General features: G+C 63.5%; 1 protein-coding gene across 2 annotated transcripts; it reads right to left on the reverse strand.

Moving 5' to 3' along the window:
• Positions 1-636: 636 nt before the first annotated feature.
• On the reverse strand, positions 637-17,336 carry Uckl1 (uridine-cytidine kinase 1 like 1). 2 transcript variants are annotated; one of them, XM_042672293.1, is made up of 15 exons: positions 17,184-17,336; positions 8,073-8,263; positions 7,888-7,994; positions 7,627-7,797; positions 7,478-7,549; positions 6,715-6,904; positions 6,564-6,625; positions 4,400-4,416; positions 2,827-2,925; positions 2,666-2,759; positions 2,531-2,593; positions 2,331-2,453; positions 2,122-2,229; positions 883-1,039; positions 637-794 (listed from the first exon to the last, which is right to left on the reverse strand). In XM_042672293.1, exons 1-15 carry the CDS (start codon positions 17,306-17,308, stop codon positions 715-717), a joined length of 1,659 nt encoding a protein of 552 aa, XP_042528227.1. In that variant the 5' UTR covers positions 17,309-17,336; the 3' UTR covers positions 637-714. The 2 variants fall into 2 exon arrangements, with proteins under 2 accessions (XP_042528227.1, XP_042528228.1); XM_042672294.1 differs by lacking the exon at positions 17,184-17,336 and adding an exon at positions 12,954-13,036.
• Positions 17,337-18,002: the final 666 nt, after the last annotated feature.

Here is an 18,002-nt window from a genome sequence, read left to right on the forward strand (position 1 = left end):
GGAAAAGGCCCTCTCATGGGGCCTGGAGACAACCCTGCTTCGGGTGTGACACCAGTGCCTGGCCACCCCGCAGACAGCCTGACAGAGGCTCGGGCAGCACACGGCAGCTTCCCATCCCCCCCAGTGAGCCGAGGCAGGCAGGAGGGCCCAGCCCCCTTGCCATCCACACAGCCTGGGTACGGTGTGAGCCACCTGAGGCAGGCTGCACCTCTGGAGTCAGCGGCAAAGGCAGGGCTACACATGGGGAGCCAGACTCTCAACACTTGGCCCACAACAGCAGCTGTGCCTCCTGCAACCGCTCAGCTCCTCTATCAACAGCAGCCCTGGCTTCTGCGCAGTCCCTTGATGACACACGTGGCTGTGGAGGGGTCAGAGAGGCCCCTGCGTGGACCCCTGGGTCCAGGTCAGGTGGTTAGGGTCTCCGTCTAGCAAAGGAAGGCCCTGTTAGGCCCAGTTCTGCCCTCATGTCCATCTGGCAATGAATCCTAACTTCTTCAGGGAGGACAGCGGGAGCATGCAGTCCTGCTGGGCGCCAGGGTGGAGGTGGGTGAGACTGGGGCAGCCTAACTCCTGGGGAGAGCACGCTGCAACCCAGCTGACCAGTCACATCTTTACTTTCTGAAGCTTTGCTTTATGAATGTGTAAATCAAGCTTTATTGGTAGCATCTTCTTAACCATCCACAGGACAGGAGGCGGCCGAGGCCAGCCTGGGTGCTAACCAGTGCAGGCTGCCTCCTCCTCGTCACTGCCCTCAGGGACCGCATCTGTCCCAAAGTAGCGATCGCCGAAGTTCCCTGGAGAAAGAGGCAGCCCAGTGTGGTTGGGGTCTCCAGGGACCACCAGCCCCGCCCCCACGACCCACAGAAGGGCCAAGCGCCTTACCGATGCCTGGGATGATTCGAAAAAGGTCATTGACCCGCTTGTCCACCGCGGTTGTGATGATCCTCACCCGGGGGAAGGCGTAGGCCACCGAGTGCACACCCATTTCCGCCATGAGCAGGGACAGCAGGAAGATCTTGTCCTCAGGCACATCATGGTCCTGCCCAGCACAAGGATCAAGTAAGCCCCACCTCCACAGGGGCCGCCTGCAGCCCACCCAGGCCACCCACCGGGAGCCCACGCGCGGCACCGTGGAGGGCACCGTGGAGCGCATGCGCGGCACCGTGGAGAGCACGCGCGGCACCGTGGAGCGCACGCGCGGCACCGTGGAGCGCACGCGCGGCACCGTGGAGCGCACGCGCGGCACCGTGGAGGGCACCGTGGAGCGCACGCGCGGCACCGTGGAGGGCACCGTGGAGCGCACGCGCGGCACCGTGGAGGGCACCGTGGAGCGCACGCGGCACCGTGGAGCACGCGCGGCACCGTGGAGCACACGCGGCACCGTGGAGGGCACCGTGGAGCGCACGCGCGGCACCGTGGAGGGCACCGTGGAGCACGCGCGGCACCGTGGAGCACACGCGGCACCGTGGAGCACACGCGGCACCGTGGAGCGCGCGCGGCACCGTGGAGCACACGCGGCACCGTGGAGCACACGCGGCACCGTGGAGGGCACCGTGGAGCGCACGCGCGGCAACGTGGAGGGCACCGTGGAGCACGCGCGGCACCGTGGAGCACACGCGGCACCGTGGAGCACACGCGGCACCGTGGAGGGCACCGTGGAGCGCACGCGCGGCACCGTGGAGCGCGCGCGGCACCGTGGAGCGCGCGCGGCACCGTGGAACGCGCGCGACACCGTGGAGCACACGCGGCACCGTGGAGGGCACCATGGAGCGCGCGCGTGGCACCGTGGAGCGCGCGCGGCACCGTGGAGCGCGCGCGGCACCGTGGAGGGCACCGTGGAGCACGCGCGGCACCGTGGAGCACGCGCAGCACCGTGGAGCGCACACGCGGCACCGTGGAACACGCGCGGCACCGTGGAGCGCGCGCGGCACCGTGGAGCACGCGCGGCATCGTGGAGGGCACCGTGGAGCGCACGCGCGGCACCGTGGAGGGCACCGTGGAGCGCGCGCGGCACCGTGGAGGGCACCGTGGAGCGCGCGCGGCACCGTGGAGGGCACCGTGGAGCGCGCGCGGCACCGTGGAGCGCGCGCGCGGCACCGTGGCCGTCTGCAGCCCACTTACCAGGAGCACACGCACAGCCATCATGGCCGCAGCACCTGTGGACACGGTGCAGTCCATCAGGATCACATGGTCCTCACTGATGTCCTTGGGCAGCCTCAGGTAGTGGAGCTGCGGGGGCCAGACTAGGCTATGCCCACCTGTCGGGCTCCCAGGGCCCCCAGCCCCTCCCTGGGCCGCTGCCCCACACTGCCCCGGCCCACCCCCAGCACCTCGGGCTCCCCTGTGAGCTGGTTGGTCTGGATGAGGATGGTGCCGATGCGCACATCTTTACACACAGCACGCAGCGCAGGCTCCATTGTCTCCCCAGCGCGCAGGATAGACACCCCGGTGATCTGGGAGGAGGGGGAGGCTGAGCAAGACCGGGGACTCGTCCTCCCCAGACCCTGCCTGACCTCCAGCCCCGGCTTACCTGCTTCCCTGCATAGCACTTGCCCGCATAGTCCTGCCCCTGCGGGGTCTGCACCACACAGTCCTACGCACAGGGGGGAGTGTTAGTGGGCCCTGGGCAGACGCCCAGCCCACCCGCAGCCCCGCCCCACGGCACCTGGAAGGGCAGGAAGGAGAGTGCGTGCTCGATAAGCAGCCTCATCAGTCTCTTGGAATAGAAGATGAATTCATCCCGGCTGGTCTCCTTGTCCCTGGAGAGGGAGCGTGCTTAGAAGCGCGTGGGCTCCAAGAGAAGGCCCGCCCCGGGCAGAGGCTCACCTGATGATGGTGTGCATGCCGCGCACCTGGGGTGTGCTCTTGAGGACACTCAGTGTCTGGGGAAGCGGGTGGCACTGATGTGCGGAAGCCAGCGCAGCCCTGGGGAATGAACCGGTCAGGGCGACTCACCCAGGGGGCATCTTGCCCAGAGCCCTGCTCTTCCCCACAGGACAGCTGCACCCCGCACTGGGGGGCAGGTGTGGGGGCAGCGGGGTGTGCAGGGTGAGAGCGGGCTGCCTGGCCACGGTTAACCTCGCTGGAAAAGCCCCGTCTTAGCTCCAGGCAAAGGTGAGGTGCTAGCATGGCCGCTGCGCCGGCCCCGGGAGGAGGGGGCTCCAGGGGCCCTCCCTGGCTCAGAGGAAGCAGAGGGCCAGACAGAGAGGAAGGGAGACAAACAGTGGGGGTGGGCAGTGCTGTCAACCCCTGGGGCGGAGCCCTGCTCCGGCCAATCTCCCAGAGAGCTCAGTCCCTATCTGGAGAGCTGGCAAGGCTGGCTGGCGCTGATGCACCTGCCCCACCCACAGCCCAGCTCAGGGGCCGGGAGGGAGGACGTGTGCGAGGTGAGGTGCGAGGAGCAGGAGGGGCCACGGTGGGTAGGGAGGGCAGCGGGAAGAGGGGAAGGGGCAGGGAGGGGCAGCGAGAAGAGGGGAAGGAGGTGGGAAGGGGCAGCGGGAAGAGGGGAAGGGGCAGGGAGGGGCAGCAGGAAGAGGGGAAGGAGGTGGGAAGGGGCAGGGAAGGAGGGGAGAGTAGGAGGAGGGGAGGGGAGGATGGGAGGGGAGGGGAGGACGGGAGGGGAGGGGCAGTGCGGGAGGGGGTGGCACACAGCGCGGCACAACCAGAGCGCGCTCTGCTCACATATCCCAACGCAGCTTCCTCTGCTCGCCAGGTGAAGAGCGTGTTCAGGGAGGGAACAAGGCAGGAAACGGGTTTACAAAGAGGAAAAGAACAAAGAGAAGAACACTTAGTTGGGGCAGCAGCAGAGTTCCTGCGAAGAAGCGGAGGCCAGGCACCAGCCTTGGCACTCAGAGGTGAGGGGTGGCACACCGGCCACCCGGCAGCAGCCCCCTCCTAACACCAGCAACGTCCTGGACTCTTCGGCTGACCCCAGAATGGAAAGCGGAGCTGGCTACACCTGGACACTTTCCTTGGGAGGCCCTGACCGAGCCCTGCGGTGCCCAGCGGTCAGTGGTGGGGAAGTGAGGCAGCCTGGTAAAGATGGCCCTGGGGGCACACGGGCGCCCACGCGTGGCCCAGCTCGGGAGCAGGGCGGACCCATGGTGCTGACCGCACCCTCCCCAGACCAACTCCAGCCAGAGGGACCCCTGCTGCTGCTCCCGCCTGGGCACCGCCTGGGCACCGCAGGGCTGGGCAGGGAGGGAGGAGCCAGGGCCAGCCTGGGCCGCCACATCTGGAGCCCAGCCGGCCGGAGGCAGACCCAGACCCTGGCACCCCGCCCTGCGGGTCTGTCTGGGGACTGGGAGCTGCGGGCCGCCTGGCTGAGGAGAGCCAGCCCAGGGCTCCATGAGGATGGTGGAAATGCCTCCATCTGTGCAGACGGCTGCGGAAGTCTTACCTGACGCTGAGTTCACGCTGTGGCAGCAACACAGGGAGACACAAGGGAATGGGTGACGTATCAGTGACCGGGGCAGTGGCCAGGCCACCCCACCCGCCCGGGAGCAGACACACCACAGCCCCATGGGGAAAAGGCTCAGGTGGCCGCCAGTAGTGGGAGGCGGTGAGTTTCTAAGGCCCTTTATTATGAAGACTGCCTGGGTTAGAACCTGTTGTTCCAGTCTGGGAAGAGCCAGAACCTCTTAGCTACACTCTGCAGGATCTGGGCCTCTAGCACTCTATTAGGTCTGCGACAGACTCTAAGACTCGGCTGCAGAATGCCTGCTGTGGGGCCCATGCTGGGTGTGGGACTCAGCCCTGAAACTACAGGCCTAGGCCAATGGACAGAGCATCATCCTCATCATTCCCAAAGGGATGCCCAGGGAGCACTCCTTCCATGGAAAGCCAGACAGAAGCACACCCTCCCCACAGAGCACAGACAGGGAGCACACCCTCCCCACAGAGCACAGACAGGGGAGCACACCCTCCCCACAGAGCACAGACAGGGAGCACACCCTCCCCACAGAGCCATGGACAGGGAGCACACCCTCCCCACAGAGCACAGACAGGGAGCACACCCTCCCCACAGCACAGACAGGGAGCACACCCTCCCCACAGAGCACAGACAGGGAGCACACCCTCCCCACAGAGCCATGGACAGGGAGCACACCCTCCCCACAGAGCACAGACAGGGAGCACACCCTCCCCACAGAGCACAGACAGGGAGCACACCCTCCCCACAGAGCCATGGACAGGGAGCACACCCTCCCCACAGAGCACAGACAGGGGAGCACACCCTCCCCACAGAGCACAGACAGGGAGCACACCCTCCCCACAGAGCCATGGACAGGGGAGCACACCCTCCCCACAGAGCCATGGACAGGGAGCACACCCTCCCCCACAGAGCACAGACAGGGGAGCACACCCTCCCCACAGAGCACAGACAGGGAGCACACCCTCCCCACAGAGCACAGACAGGGAGCACACCCTCCCCACAGAGCCATGGACAGGGAGCACACCCTCCCCCACAGAGCACAGACAGGGGAGCACACCCTCCCCACAGAGCACAGACAGGGAGCACACCCTCCCCACAGAGCCATGGACAGGGAGCACACCCTCCCCACAGAGCCATGGACAGGGAGCACACCCTCCCACAGAGCCATGGACAGGGAGCACACCCTCCCCACAGAGCCATGGACAGGGAGCACACCCTCCCCACAGAGCCATGGACAGGGAGCACACCCTCCCCACAGAGCACAGACAGGGGAGCACACCCTCCCCACAGAGCACAGACAGGGAGCACACCCTCCCCACAGAGCACAGACAGGGAGCACACCCTCCCCACAGAGCCATGGACAGGGAGCACACCCTCCCCCACAGAGCACAGACAGGGGAGCACACCCTCCCCACAGAGCACAGACAGGGAGCACACCCTCCCCACAGAGCCATGGACAGGGAGCACACCCTCCCCACAGAGCCATGGACAGGGAGCACACCCTCCCACAGAGCCATGGACAGGGAGCACACCCTCCCCACAGAGCCATGGACAGGGAGCACACCCTCCCCACAGAGCCATGGACAGGGAGCACACCCTCCCCACAGAGCACAGACAGGGAGCACACCCTCCCCACAGAGCCATGGACAGGGAGCACACCCTCCCCACAGAGCACAGACAGGGAGCACACCCTCCCCACAGAGCCATGGACAGGGGAGCACACCCTCCCCACAGAGCACAGACAGGGGAGCACACCCTCCCACAGAGCCATGGACAGGGAGCACACCCTCCCCACAGAGCCATGGACAGGGGAGCACACCCTCCCCACAGAGCCATGGACAGGGGAGCACACCCTCCCCACAGAGCCATGGACAGGGGAGCGCACCCTCCCCACAGCGCCTGCCTCTGGCTGGACCATTGCAGGGAGGAGTCCTCCAGCCAGGGCCAAGCACCTGGACCCGGCCCATCACAAAGGGCTGGGACTGGCCCAGAGTGCAGGCCTAGGGCAGTCAGAGGCTGGTGGCTGCAGGGGAGAGTGAAGGGGGTGGGGGGAAGGTGAGCAAGCTGCTGGAAGGGGAGAGGAAACAGCAGCGGGGGACTCCAGGGCCCCGGGCACTGCCGGGCAGCTCACCTCCTCCAGCTGGCTGTGCACATGCTGCACAATCAAGTCGATGGCCACTGTGTTCCCACTCCCTGGAGGGGCAGAGAGGAGGGACACTCAGATGCTCAGGTATCCGTCCGCCCCACCCCAAGGCAGGGGCCTGGCCGCCCGGTAGGCTTACCTCTGGGCACCACAATGTCTGCCAGACGCATGGTGGGCTGGATATACTGGTCAAAGGCGGGCTTGACAAACTTGTTGTACTGCTTGATGACACCTTCGATGTCACGGCCTCGCTCGCTGATGTCCCGGCGCAGGCGCCGCACCAGGCGGACGTCAGAGTCTGTGTCCACAAAGATCTTCATGTCCAGGAGCTGCACAGGGACAGGGACAGGGCTGAGGCCTAGGCCGGAGGGCAGTCAGATGGCCGAGGAGCCTGGCACCCAGTGTGACCCAGGGCCAGCTGCTGTGGTTTGCAGTGGTGTGCGGAGCCGTGGGCCCTGAGGAATCAGACAGGACCTGGGCTGGGCAGTATGGTATTCCTGTGACCACCTAATGTAGCTCCCAAAACATGGGGAGCAGGGGCTTGGTGAACCCGGTCTGACCGGCACTCGGGTGACACGTGGCAGTTGTGTGCACAGAGGGGCTTCGGGCTTCACTCTGTGGGGGGGGGGGGGGGTGCAAGGTGAACCGCCCTAACGTACAGCCCTCAGCAAGGAACGAGAATAACAAGAGCACAACAGCTGTAAACCGGCTCCAGAGGGAGGAAACAGGAACCGTGGTCTCCGCAGCCACCCCCCACTCTGCCAGCAGCACTCCCCATGCCCGGGGCACCTGCGTGGGACTCGCTCGGAGGCCCTGGGGCTCTGGGGACGCAGCTTGGAGGCCTTGGGGTGAGCCAGTGGGGAGCTGCATCGAGGTGGCTCCTACCCCCTGCAGGCTCTCACCTCCAACAGCGTCTTGTCAGCAAAGGCCATGATACCCTCAAATATGATGACATTTGCACCGTACAGCGTTTTCTGCAAAGGAACCTAGAAAGTGTCAATGCCCAGCTTATGCCTCTGCTGCCCCGTCCGGCCCCCGGCCCTAGGCCTACCCAGTCCTTTTTCCGGCTGTGAGTGGTAAAGTCATAGATGGGCACTTGCACACTTCTGCCCTGCTTCAGCTTCTTGAGGGTGGAGATGATGAGGTTGAAGTCGAAGGCATCAGGGTGATCAAAGTTGAAGTTGTTGCGAGCAGCCTGCTCCTGCTGCTGCTGTGTCAGGACCTGGGGGCAGTGGGACTGTAGGCAGGCCTGAACCACGGGGGTATGGGGAGCAGAGGGAAGAGGGCCCTCTGGGGCACTGAGGAGCCTCACCTTGTAGAAGGAGTCCATGGACAGCAGAACCACCCAGGGCACGTCCAAGGCCTCGATGATCATCCGGGCCACGGTGGTCTTCCCAGAGGCACTGCCCCCGCCCAGGCCTGTCAGGTGAGCGGAGGCCCGTGGTTAGGAGCAGCTGGGCTGGCCGCACGGGCATGCCCTGCCGGCGCCACTCTCACCGATGGCAAAGGCCTCCTTGGACTGTGTGCCGTGCTCATTGTACCAGGGCGGCCGTCCAGCCGTGTAGATGGTACGTTTGCTGGTGCGCAGCAGGGGTGGCTCAGACTTGCACTGGCTGGTGGTACGCTTCCTGGGCGAGCGCCCGGTGCCAACGGGCGGCAGGAGTCTGTCCAAGGACCCTGTGTTGCCACTGCAGAGAGGGACACTGAGCATCAACCTCAGCTGCCGGCAAGACCACACTCAAGGGGGGCAGGCAGGAGCATGACGACCCGCGCACGACGTCGGCCGCAGCCCATGGCAAGGGCGGGCGTGGGGCAGACAGAGCCTTGGGCCGTCTGTCCACAGCAAGCAGCAACAGGGGACACCAGGACGCACTGCCACAGCATCGGCTCCTCTCCGCTCCCAGAGGCAAGCAGGCACTCAGGGACAGGGTCCACGGAGGACTGTTTCTTTCTCCCCCTCAGCTCAGTACGCGCTAGCAGTCTGGTCCTGTCACCCCATGGGCCAGGCACCTTGAGAGGTGGAGAGCGGTGTGCAGGCCAGACGCCAGCGACAGAAAGGCCGTGTGCAAGGCTGTGTTCTTGCCTGGCCTCTCAGACTGTCAGGGAACAGGACAGACAGGATGGGAGGGCCCAAGATGGACACCATCAGCAACCTGCAAATGCCACCAGCCTGGGCTGCTTGGGAAGCTGACCCTGGGGGCTGGCATGGAGAAGCATCACCGAGGCCACGAAGGAAACGTGGAACCGAGGAGGCACCCTTACCTACCCCGCACCCCACCTGGCCCCTGGGGCCCTCACGGTGGCGTGCCATTTGTGGCCACAGCCTCAAAACCCAGAGGGGAGCTCCGCGGTCTGCCTGAGGGGGTGGCGTACAGACCCCATCGCGATGAGCACAGGCTGAAGAGACTCTGGCCCCTGCCTAAGAGGGAGCAAACCGGCCCCGTCACATGATCCCAGAACCACCTGAATTTCAGGTCAGTGGTGTGGCCAGACAAGTCAGCCCACCCATGTGGACCGCTGATGATCGCGCAGGACAGAGTCCCAGGGCACGGAAGGTTATCTATAAAAATAGCCTGTGGGGCTGGGAAGGTGGCTCAGTGGTAGAGTGCTTGCCTTGCATGCATTGACACCCTGGGTTCAATTCCTCAGCACCACAGAAACAGAAAGAGCCAGAAGTGGCTTCAGTGGTAGAGTGCTAGCCTTGAGCAAAAGAAGCTCAGGGAGAGTGCCCAGGCTCTGAGTTCAAGCCTCAGGACTGGCAAAAAAAAAAAAAAAAAAAAAAAAAAGCTGGTGGTACAGGATGAGATCTTTGGGGTTCCTTCCAGCAGCAGCAGCAAGGCCTGGAGTCCCATGAGTGATGGAATACTGCACAAAGCACCAGGTACACCTGAGCTGAACGAGGTAGATCTACAGGTATACCAGGTACACCTGAGCTGAATGAGGTAGATCTACAGGTATACCAGGTACACCTGAGCTGAATGAGGTAGATCTACAGGTATACCAGGTACACCTGAGCTGAACGAGTAGATCTACAGGTATACCAGGTACACCTGAGCTGAACGAGGTAGATCTACAGGTCTGGGCAGAACAGGAGCATAGTTATGTGAGAAAAGCAAACTGTAAGGAGACAGGATTCCATGTATGTAAACAGCAGCAGAATGCTCATCTAGGGCTGGAGCTGAGGCTCAGCATTAGAAGACTGGGGTTTGATTCCCAGCACTGCCAAAACAAATGGAAGCTGTGCACCTGGATAGCAAGCTGTGCACACACAGAAAAGCTGGGGGCAGACATTTCCCAATCTTGGGAAGGGACTCATTACCTTTAGAACTTCTTACAGGCAACAATCCCTTGAGCATCAAACCCCAGGCCAGAAGCTGGGCATGACAGCAAACACCTGTGATTCCAGCATTCAAGAGGCTGAGGCAAAGCTTATGAGTTTGAGACCTGCCTGGGCTACACAGTGAATTTAAGGTAAACCTGGGATATAAGATAAGGTCCTGTCTCAAAACAAAACACAAACCCCTAACCCTGGGTCCTGCTGGGAAGTTCATCCTGCCGTCACCCCTCCCATCTCCAGGGGCTGTCGCAGGTCAGGCCACAGCAGAGGACAACTATGCACTAGAACACAGCCTGGATGTACTTACACGCTTTTCTTGTGGACAGTGCTAGTGTCTGAACTGAGACCCTTGCACTCTATCACATCTTGAGCCCTTCTGCTTTTTCTTTTTTTCTTTTATTAATTTTGGTGCCAGTACACAGGGCCTGGGGCTGTCCCTCAATTTGTTTTATGTTTTTGTGCTGGTTCTGAGCTTTTATGCTCTACTTGAGCCACAGGTCCACTTCTGACTTTTTGGTGGCTAACTCCTGCCCAGACTGAACCACAATCTTCAGACTTCAATCTCCTGAATAGTTAGGGTTATAGATGTGAGCTACTGGTGCCTGGCCTTCTGTGATTACTTTATCCCCTGGCCAGGAGGGATTCATGCTTCCTGTGACAGTTGGGATGTCAGGGTCTGATGAGATGCGACCTCTCACTCTTTTAGCAGGGTGGCCTAGAAGGTGGTCCTGGGCAAGCTTCTTCCGGTTTTCAGAATAGCTTAAACGTCTCCAGCTTGGGAACACTTAAGTGTGTAGGTACTCCTAGAGCTCAGCAGGGAGGAACCCAAGCCAGGAAGCCTGCCAGGTGGTTCATGCCTGTAATCCTAGCTACTCCAGAGACTGAGATCTGAGGACTGTGGTTCGCAGCCAGCCTGGGCAGAAAAGTCTGTGAGGCTCTTATTTCCAATAGGCTACTCAGAAAAAGCTGGAAGTGGCTCAAGCAGTTAGAGGCTCAAGGACAATGCCCAGACACTGAGTTCAAACCCCAGGACAGGAAAAGCAAAACAACAGCAACAAAAAGAAAAAAGTGGAAGCCTAACCTGCAACAAGTCAACCTGGCAATCCTCAGACACATACATGTGGACACAGCTTGGCCCATCTGCATCTGATTGAAAAAACATGGGAACTCGTCCTTGGGGGAAAGGAAGCCAGGCCCACCTGTTGCTACATCATCCGTCACCGGGAGAGCTTGGGAGTAAGCAGAGGGACTCATTAGCTGTCTGTGGCTCCAGAGCTGTTGGCACTGAGGCTGAGCACAAATAAGACAATCAGTACAGAGACAGCTAAGTGGGGACCCTGCACTCAGATGGGAGCAAGTACCCACAGCATTGTTGCTGGACAGTATGTGAGAGAAATAGGCCAGGATGTAAAGAGCTTCCTGAAGGGCTGGCTACCTCCCATACTCCTGCTTAGGCCTGCCTAGATGTCCCCAGATCCCAGGACAGAGGGCAGATGAGTGCTTACCTAGGTACACTAATCCATCCACAGTAAACAAACGGGTCTGTGAGGCTGGCTCCAGGGCTGCTGCTCCCAGTGGTGACAGCCAGGCGCCCAGAGCTCTGCAGAGTGGGTGGAGCCTGTGGCCCAGCCTGGGCTTAGCAACAGCAAGATGATGGCAGAGCCAGCAGCTCTGGAGGCCAGAGCAGGCAGAGAACACAAACCAGCTGTTTGCCTCCTCTCCGTGCTGCACTCACGATCCAAAGGAAACTGTCCTCTGCCTTGAACCTCTAACTTCCTGACAGAAACTCGCAGGCTGTCCTGGGAGGCCGGGGACTCCCAGTGGTAACAGACGCAGGGACAACACAGACACGGGAGGGAACCGGAGCTGTCCCTGTTTCCCTTGGGCTTTACCATACAGGGTTCCCTGGGAGCCTTAAGGTCCCCCATGAACACTAGCACAGATTGTGTGTGTGTTTGTGTGTGTGCTGGCCTGGGCACTGTCCCTGAGCTTCTTTTTGCTCAAGGTTAGTGTTCTACCACTTGAGTCACAGCTCCATTCTGGCTTTTTTTTTTTTTTTGGTGCTTAATTCAAGATAAGAGTCTCACAGAAAGCTGGGCACTGGTAGCTAGATATTCAGGAGGCTGAGCTCTAAGGATCAGTTCAATGCCAGCCCAAGCAGGAAAGCCTTGAAACTATTTATTTCCAATTAACCGCCAGAAAACCAGAAGTGGCGCTATGGCTCAAAGGACTAGAGCACCAGACTTGAGCAAAAAAGCAAAGGGACAGCATCCTGGCCTGAGCTCAAGTCCTACAACTGAACAAAAACAAAAACAAAAAAAAGTCTTACACTTTCCTGCTCTGGCTGGCTTCAAACTGAAATAGGATGACAGGTGTGAGCCACCAGTGCCCAGCCACAGGCTTTTCTTGAGGCTCTTAACCTAGTGCTTAACCTAGTGCAAACCCTTCTGTTGAGAAGGGTGCTCAGGCACAAGCAGACGGGGAGGGCTTTGCCAGAACTCTGCCGGCCCACACCTCCCTTGTAATGGGGGCTAAACCACCAGCCTGGGTCTGACTGCACCAAATGCAGCTCCACTGCCTTCCCCCAAATTAGTCTTTGCCTCTTGAAGCCAGGGACAAAGCCCCACCCGACTTTTCAACAAAGGTACTCCTTGAATGGAGAAAGTTATACAAAGGATCTTATTTCTTATTCCTTTTTTTCTTTTTTACTGTTAGGTATCTAAGGGCTTTCCTCCCCGTGTTTACTAGGACCATACACTATCAAAACTTTCAAAGGAGCTTATTTCTACAGATGAACAAGGGTACTCCTGTCCAGAAAAGAATCTCAAAGAAAAGGATAGAGTCACCACAGATATAAGAAACCCTTATCACCCACAGCCCCAGCCTAAGCCACGCCTGCAGCCCAAGCTCTGCACAACTCTCCAGAGTGCCCGCCAGCCTGTTTGTTTCCTGATACCCACAGACATGCAGAATGCACCGAGGTCGAGTGGCAGCTCTCTGTGGGAGTGGATTCTTATCAGCAGGACTCTGATGCAACTCACCTGCCTTCTGCTCCAAGGGTCCAGCACCCCGAGATCCTGATGCCAGGGTAAGCTGGGGGGCTGCTCATGGCTGAGGGCCCAGAGGTCCCAGAGGTGGGTTTTCCTGACAGCAGTGGGGCCCAGGTGTGTGTGGCCTAGGCGTTGGCAGTTAGGGTGGGTATTACTACCTCAGACCCACAGCCACCCCCAAGAACAGCCCAGGAGCTCCAGCCAACTGAGCTGGCCCTCCATGGGAGGGAACACGCCTACAGGCAGCCCTGCAGGTAAAGCACTGCCCTCCACCCCTCGCAGAGGCAGCCTCCACGAGCCGGAGGGGGCACAATAGCTGGAGGCCCCAGAAGTCCAAACGCAGCAAGGAAACACACTCACTGTCAGCTTCAGAGGCCAAGACCATAGGCCTAAGAGGATCACTCAGCTGAAGCTTCTACTCCAGATATTAATAGCAGCAACTCTGTGGCCTGCACAACCCCAGGCCAGCCAGCAGTCAGTGTGCGCTGCCCTCCTGTGTGCAGGCTGGCATGCTCAGCACCCTAGCTCCTTGGATTCCCAGGAAAAAGCACAGGTGTCCCTGCCCACCCCAGACACAGAACAGGGGATCTGAGGACCCTGCTGGCCAGATACTCTGTCAGCGCTGAGCCGGCATCCCACCCTTGGCCACAGGGTACCTCCAACAGCATAAACAAACCTGAAACTCTACCCTCCCCACGTCCGAGAATAACTGCCCTCCCCTCCCCCCAGTCCCTGGGAGGTCCTTTTGCCCACTTAAGTGCTTAGCATCAGCAAGGACACAGCCGCCACCTCCCTCTCCCCAGCCTGGAGGATCAGCTGACGAACGGGACTTGCCCAGAGGGTTCTGCTGGCCCCACACCTTCCTCCAGAGTGGGGGGACGGCCGGCTGGCTTCCAGCACTGAGACGGGGGAAAAGGGAGGATCTACACAGGCCTCAAGCAGGTGAAAGAGCCGCTCCTGGGAGCGGCCCTGGAGACACCCTCCCCTGGCCACAGGTAACTGGGTGCTTCCCCTCCAGAGGCCCCTGAGCCAGGCAGGCCTAACCCCAGATGTCCCCAAAAGCGAGTCCTATTGGATCCCACCCTCAAGGGCTGTCTTCACTCTAGCACTGGCAGGACCTGGCCCACACTCAGGGAAGTTTGTTGGTTTGTTTTTGTTTCTTTTTGGGTCCGGTCGTGGGGCTGAACTCTGGGCCTGGGCGCTGTTTCTCAGCTCTTCAGCTCAAGGCTAGCGCTCTACCACTTGAGCCACAGCGCCACTTCTGGCTTTTTTCTTTTTGCTTATGTGGTGCTGAGGAATGGAACCCAGGGTCTCATGCACGCAAGGCAAGAGCTCTCTACCACTGAGCCACCTTCCCAGCCCTCAGGTAAGTTTAAGCTGTCCTGGGCAGGGTGCCGAGTTGGAGCTCCAGGAAATCAGTTTACTGACTTAGCAGCTTACTGTCTGAGAAGAGTGGGGACTCAGGCTGCTGAGCCTGTCCTGCTCGGTCCTCACTTCCACTGGCCAGACCTATGGGTAAAAACCAAGATTCTTGGGCAGCCACATCACCAGCCCTGAAAAGGGAGGTCTGAGTCCAAGTGTGCAGCTAGTCTACTCCCCCAAAGAACCCCCTGCCTCCAGCCCATCAGTCCTGCCCTACTTCCCCTAACTGTGCATCCTGCGCTGCAGTTTCCTCGGGGTGGGGGTGGCCTAGTCGTCTCCGCAGACAAGCACCCGGCTCAGGCTTCGCTCTCTGCTGGCCAGTCCTGCAGAGCAATGTGGAGTGGGGCTCTGGCCCCTCCACCCCACTATCTTGCCACCGCTGGCCCACTGGGTACACAACACATAGGCTAGGGACAGACCCGCATCCCACCAAAAAAGCGGGAGACTTGTAGCAGTGCCTCACCGGTAATAAAAGACCACGGGTGATGACACAGAGGCCTGGCACACAGCCCGAGGCCCGAAAAACCAGAATCAAATGTCCACCCCGGGGACTGTGGAGGGGAAAGCTCGCCGCCTGGCCGCCCGCCGCCTCTCTCCCGGCCTCGCCCCCGGCCCCGGGGCCCAGGGCCGCTCTGTCTCATGCTTTTTCTTTTCTTTTCTGGTCGGTCGTGGGGCCTGAACTCTGGGCCTGGGCGCTGTCCCTGCGCTCTTCAGCTCCAGGCGAGCGCTATCACTGGAGCCGCAGCGCCACTTCCGGTCTTCCGGTGGGTCACTGGAGTTAAGTCTCAAGGACTTTCCTGCCCGGGCTGGCTTCGAACCGCGGCCCTCAGCGCTCAGCCCCCCCGGAGCCCACACAAAGCCGAGCTCCTCGGAGAGAAGCCGGAGGGAGGGGCAGCCTGATTCAAAGCTGGGTCTGGGACCGATGCCCAGGGAGGAGCCGGCGCTGCCTGGAAGCGGTGCGGCACCGGCTGGGCAAGCGCGGCCTCCACCTTGCCGCAGCCAGCCAGCGCGGGACGGCGACAGCGGAGCGCCCGGAGCAGCAGGGCGAGCCCGGCCCGGCGGCGGCCGACTCCAGGCTGGAGACCCAAAAGCTGCCTTGGGCGTTTGAAAACCTTACAGGAGCGCGGCGAGGGGCGCGGAGCGGCCGCCCGCGCGCGCCAGACCCGGAAGAGCCGCCCGCGCAGCCCCGAGCCTGGCCCCGCCCCGAGCCTGGCCCCGCCCCGCGGGCCCCGCCCACCCCGGCGGCCCGGCCACGCCCACCCCGGCGGCCACCCACCCCTGCGGCCCCGCCCCGGCGGCTCGGCCCCGCCCACCCCGGCGGCCACCCACCCCTGCGGCCCCGCCCCGGCGGCTCGGCCCCGCCCACCCCGGCAGCCCCGCCCCGGCGGCTCGGCCACGCCCACCCTGGCGGTCACGCCCCGGCGGCTCGGCCCCGCCCGCCCCGGCGGCTCGGCCACGCCCACGCCCCGCCCCGGCGCGGAGGCGCGGCGCAGGCAGGCCCAGCCCCTCGCGGGACGGTCGGGAGGCACGACGACGTTAGCTCACCCCTAGAACCAAACCCCTGGCGCAGATGGGCAGGGGCGGGCTGGACCCCGAGGGCGGGCCGAGCACACAACCGGCCGGCCTGTTCAGGGTCGAGGCCACCCACTCGGGATGGCGACCCAGGTGTTCCCGTCCTACAGGGGCCATGTCCGTCGTCTGGCCTCAGACGCACTAGCTGCCTGTCCACCTCCCACCCCTCACGGAGAGGACGTGCTGAGAGGCGGCCGGGGATGAGGAGGCCCGAGGGGGGGAAGCGAGGAGGGGGAGCGAAGAGGGGGGGAGCGGAGGGCCCGTGAGGAGGGGGGCAATGAGGAGGGGGGAAGCGAGGAGGGCGGTGGGGGGAGCGGGGGTGGGGGGAGCGAGGAGGGCCCGTGAGGGGGGGCAGTGAGGAGGGGGGCAGTGAGGAGGGGGGAAGCGAGGAGGGCCCGTGAGGGGGGCAGTGAGGAGGGGGGCAGTGAGGAGGGGGGGAGCGAGGAGGGCCCGTGAGGGGGGCAGTGAGGAGGGGGGCAGTGAGGAGGGGGGGAGCGAGGAGGGCCCGTGAGGGGGGGCAGTGAGGAGGGGGGCAGTGAGGAGGGGGGCAGTGAGGAGGGGGGAAGCGAGGAGGGCCCGTGAGGGGGGGCAGTGAGGAGGGGGGCAGTGAGGAGGGGGGGAGCGAGGAGGGCCCGTGAGGGGGGGCAGTGAGGAGGGGGGCAGTGAGGAGGGGGGCAGTGAGGAGGGCGGCGGGGGGAGCGAGGAGGGCGGCGGGGGGAGCGGGGAGGGGGCGGGGGGAGCGGGGAGGGGGCGGGGGGAGCGGGGAGGGCGGCGGGGGGAGCGGGGAGGGGGCGGGGGGAGCGGGGAGGGGGCGGGGGGAGCGGGGAGGGGGCGGGGGGAGCGGGGAGGGGGCGGGGGGAGCGGGGAGGGTGGCGGGGGGAGCGGGGAGGGGGCGGGGGGAGCGGGGAGGGGGCGGGGGGAGCGGGGAGGGGGCGGGGGGAGCGGGGAGGGGGCGGGGGGAGCGGGGAGGGCGGCGGGGGGAGCGGGGAGGGGGCGGGGGGAGCGGGGAGGGGGCGGGGGGAGCGGGGAGGGGGCGGGGGGAGCGGGGAGGGCGGCGGGGGGAGCGGGGAGGGCGGCGGGGGGGAGCGGGGAGGGCCGGCGGCGGCCCGGGCACACCGGGCGTTCAGCCGTGGAGGGTGGAGGTGGCGGGGGCCGCAGCGGCAGCCGGCGGCGCGGGGAGCCCCCCCCCTCCCTCCCTCCCCGCCCGCCGGGCCGCGCCGCGCCTACCGGTCCTCGCACTCGCGCGCGGCGGCCTCGCTCCGCTCCGCCGGCCCGCCCGGAGAGTCGTGAGCCGCGGCGGGCGGCGGGGGCGAGGGGGTGGCGTCCGCGGCGGCCGGCGGCGACGCAGCCATGGCGTCCCGAGCCCGGTGGCGGCCGGGGAGACGCGCGGGGCGCCGGGGCCGCGCTTGCGGACTACAAGCCCCACAAGGCCGCGCGGCGCCCGAGCCGCCCCTCCCCCACGAACTCAGCCGCACCAGGCCTGGAAAAAGCAATAGACATTTATTGATAGTCACTTCTCATCCGTACAGCGGCGGCCCGCCCTCCTCCCGGGCCTCCCGGGCCTCCCGCCGCGGGCAGGGCCGGCTCACCTCAGTCACACCTGGCAAATAAACACTTTGTAGAGAGCGCGTCTGTGTCTGTGCGCGGCGCATGCGCGCGCGCGCGCGTGCGTGCGTGTGTGGTGTGCGCGTGTATACAGAGGGTTACACGGGATAGCTGGAACCTGTCTTCCAAAATGCACTTGTGTGCTGAGAACCGGAGCCTCCCCCGGAGCCCTGCCCAACTAAAGTGCCGGGGCGGGAGGGCGGCCCGCCAGAGGTAGGTCTGCAGGCAACCCCGGCTGCATGGTCGCGCTGAGGGTCCGGGCCGGACCCTGGGGCCGCCGTGGGGGCTGGGGCACTGGGCCAGAGCTGGGAGGTAGGCACGCGGACCGGCTGGCCGCCAGTGTGGAAAGGGGGGGGCCAACCAACAGCCACTTCTGACAGCAGCTCCCATCCTCGCTGACCTCAAAGACAAAGAAGGGAGTTAAAGTGCTAAATATCAAGT

This window comes from Dipodomys spectabilis, unplaced genomic scaffold, assembly GCF_019054845.1.
Source record: "Dipodomys spectabilis isolate Male_0828 unplaced genomic scaffold, ASM1905484v1 ptg000692l, whole genome shotgun sequence".
Classification (NCBI taxonomy): domain Eukaryota; kingdom Metazoa; phylum Chordata; class Mammalia; order Rodentia; family Heteromyidae; genus Dipodomys; species Dipodomys spectabilis.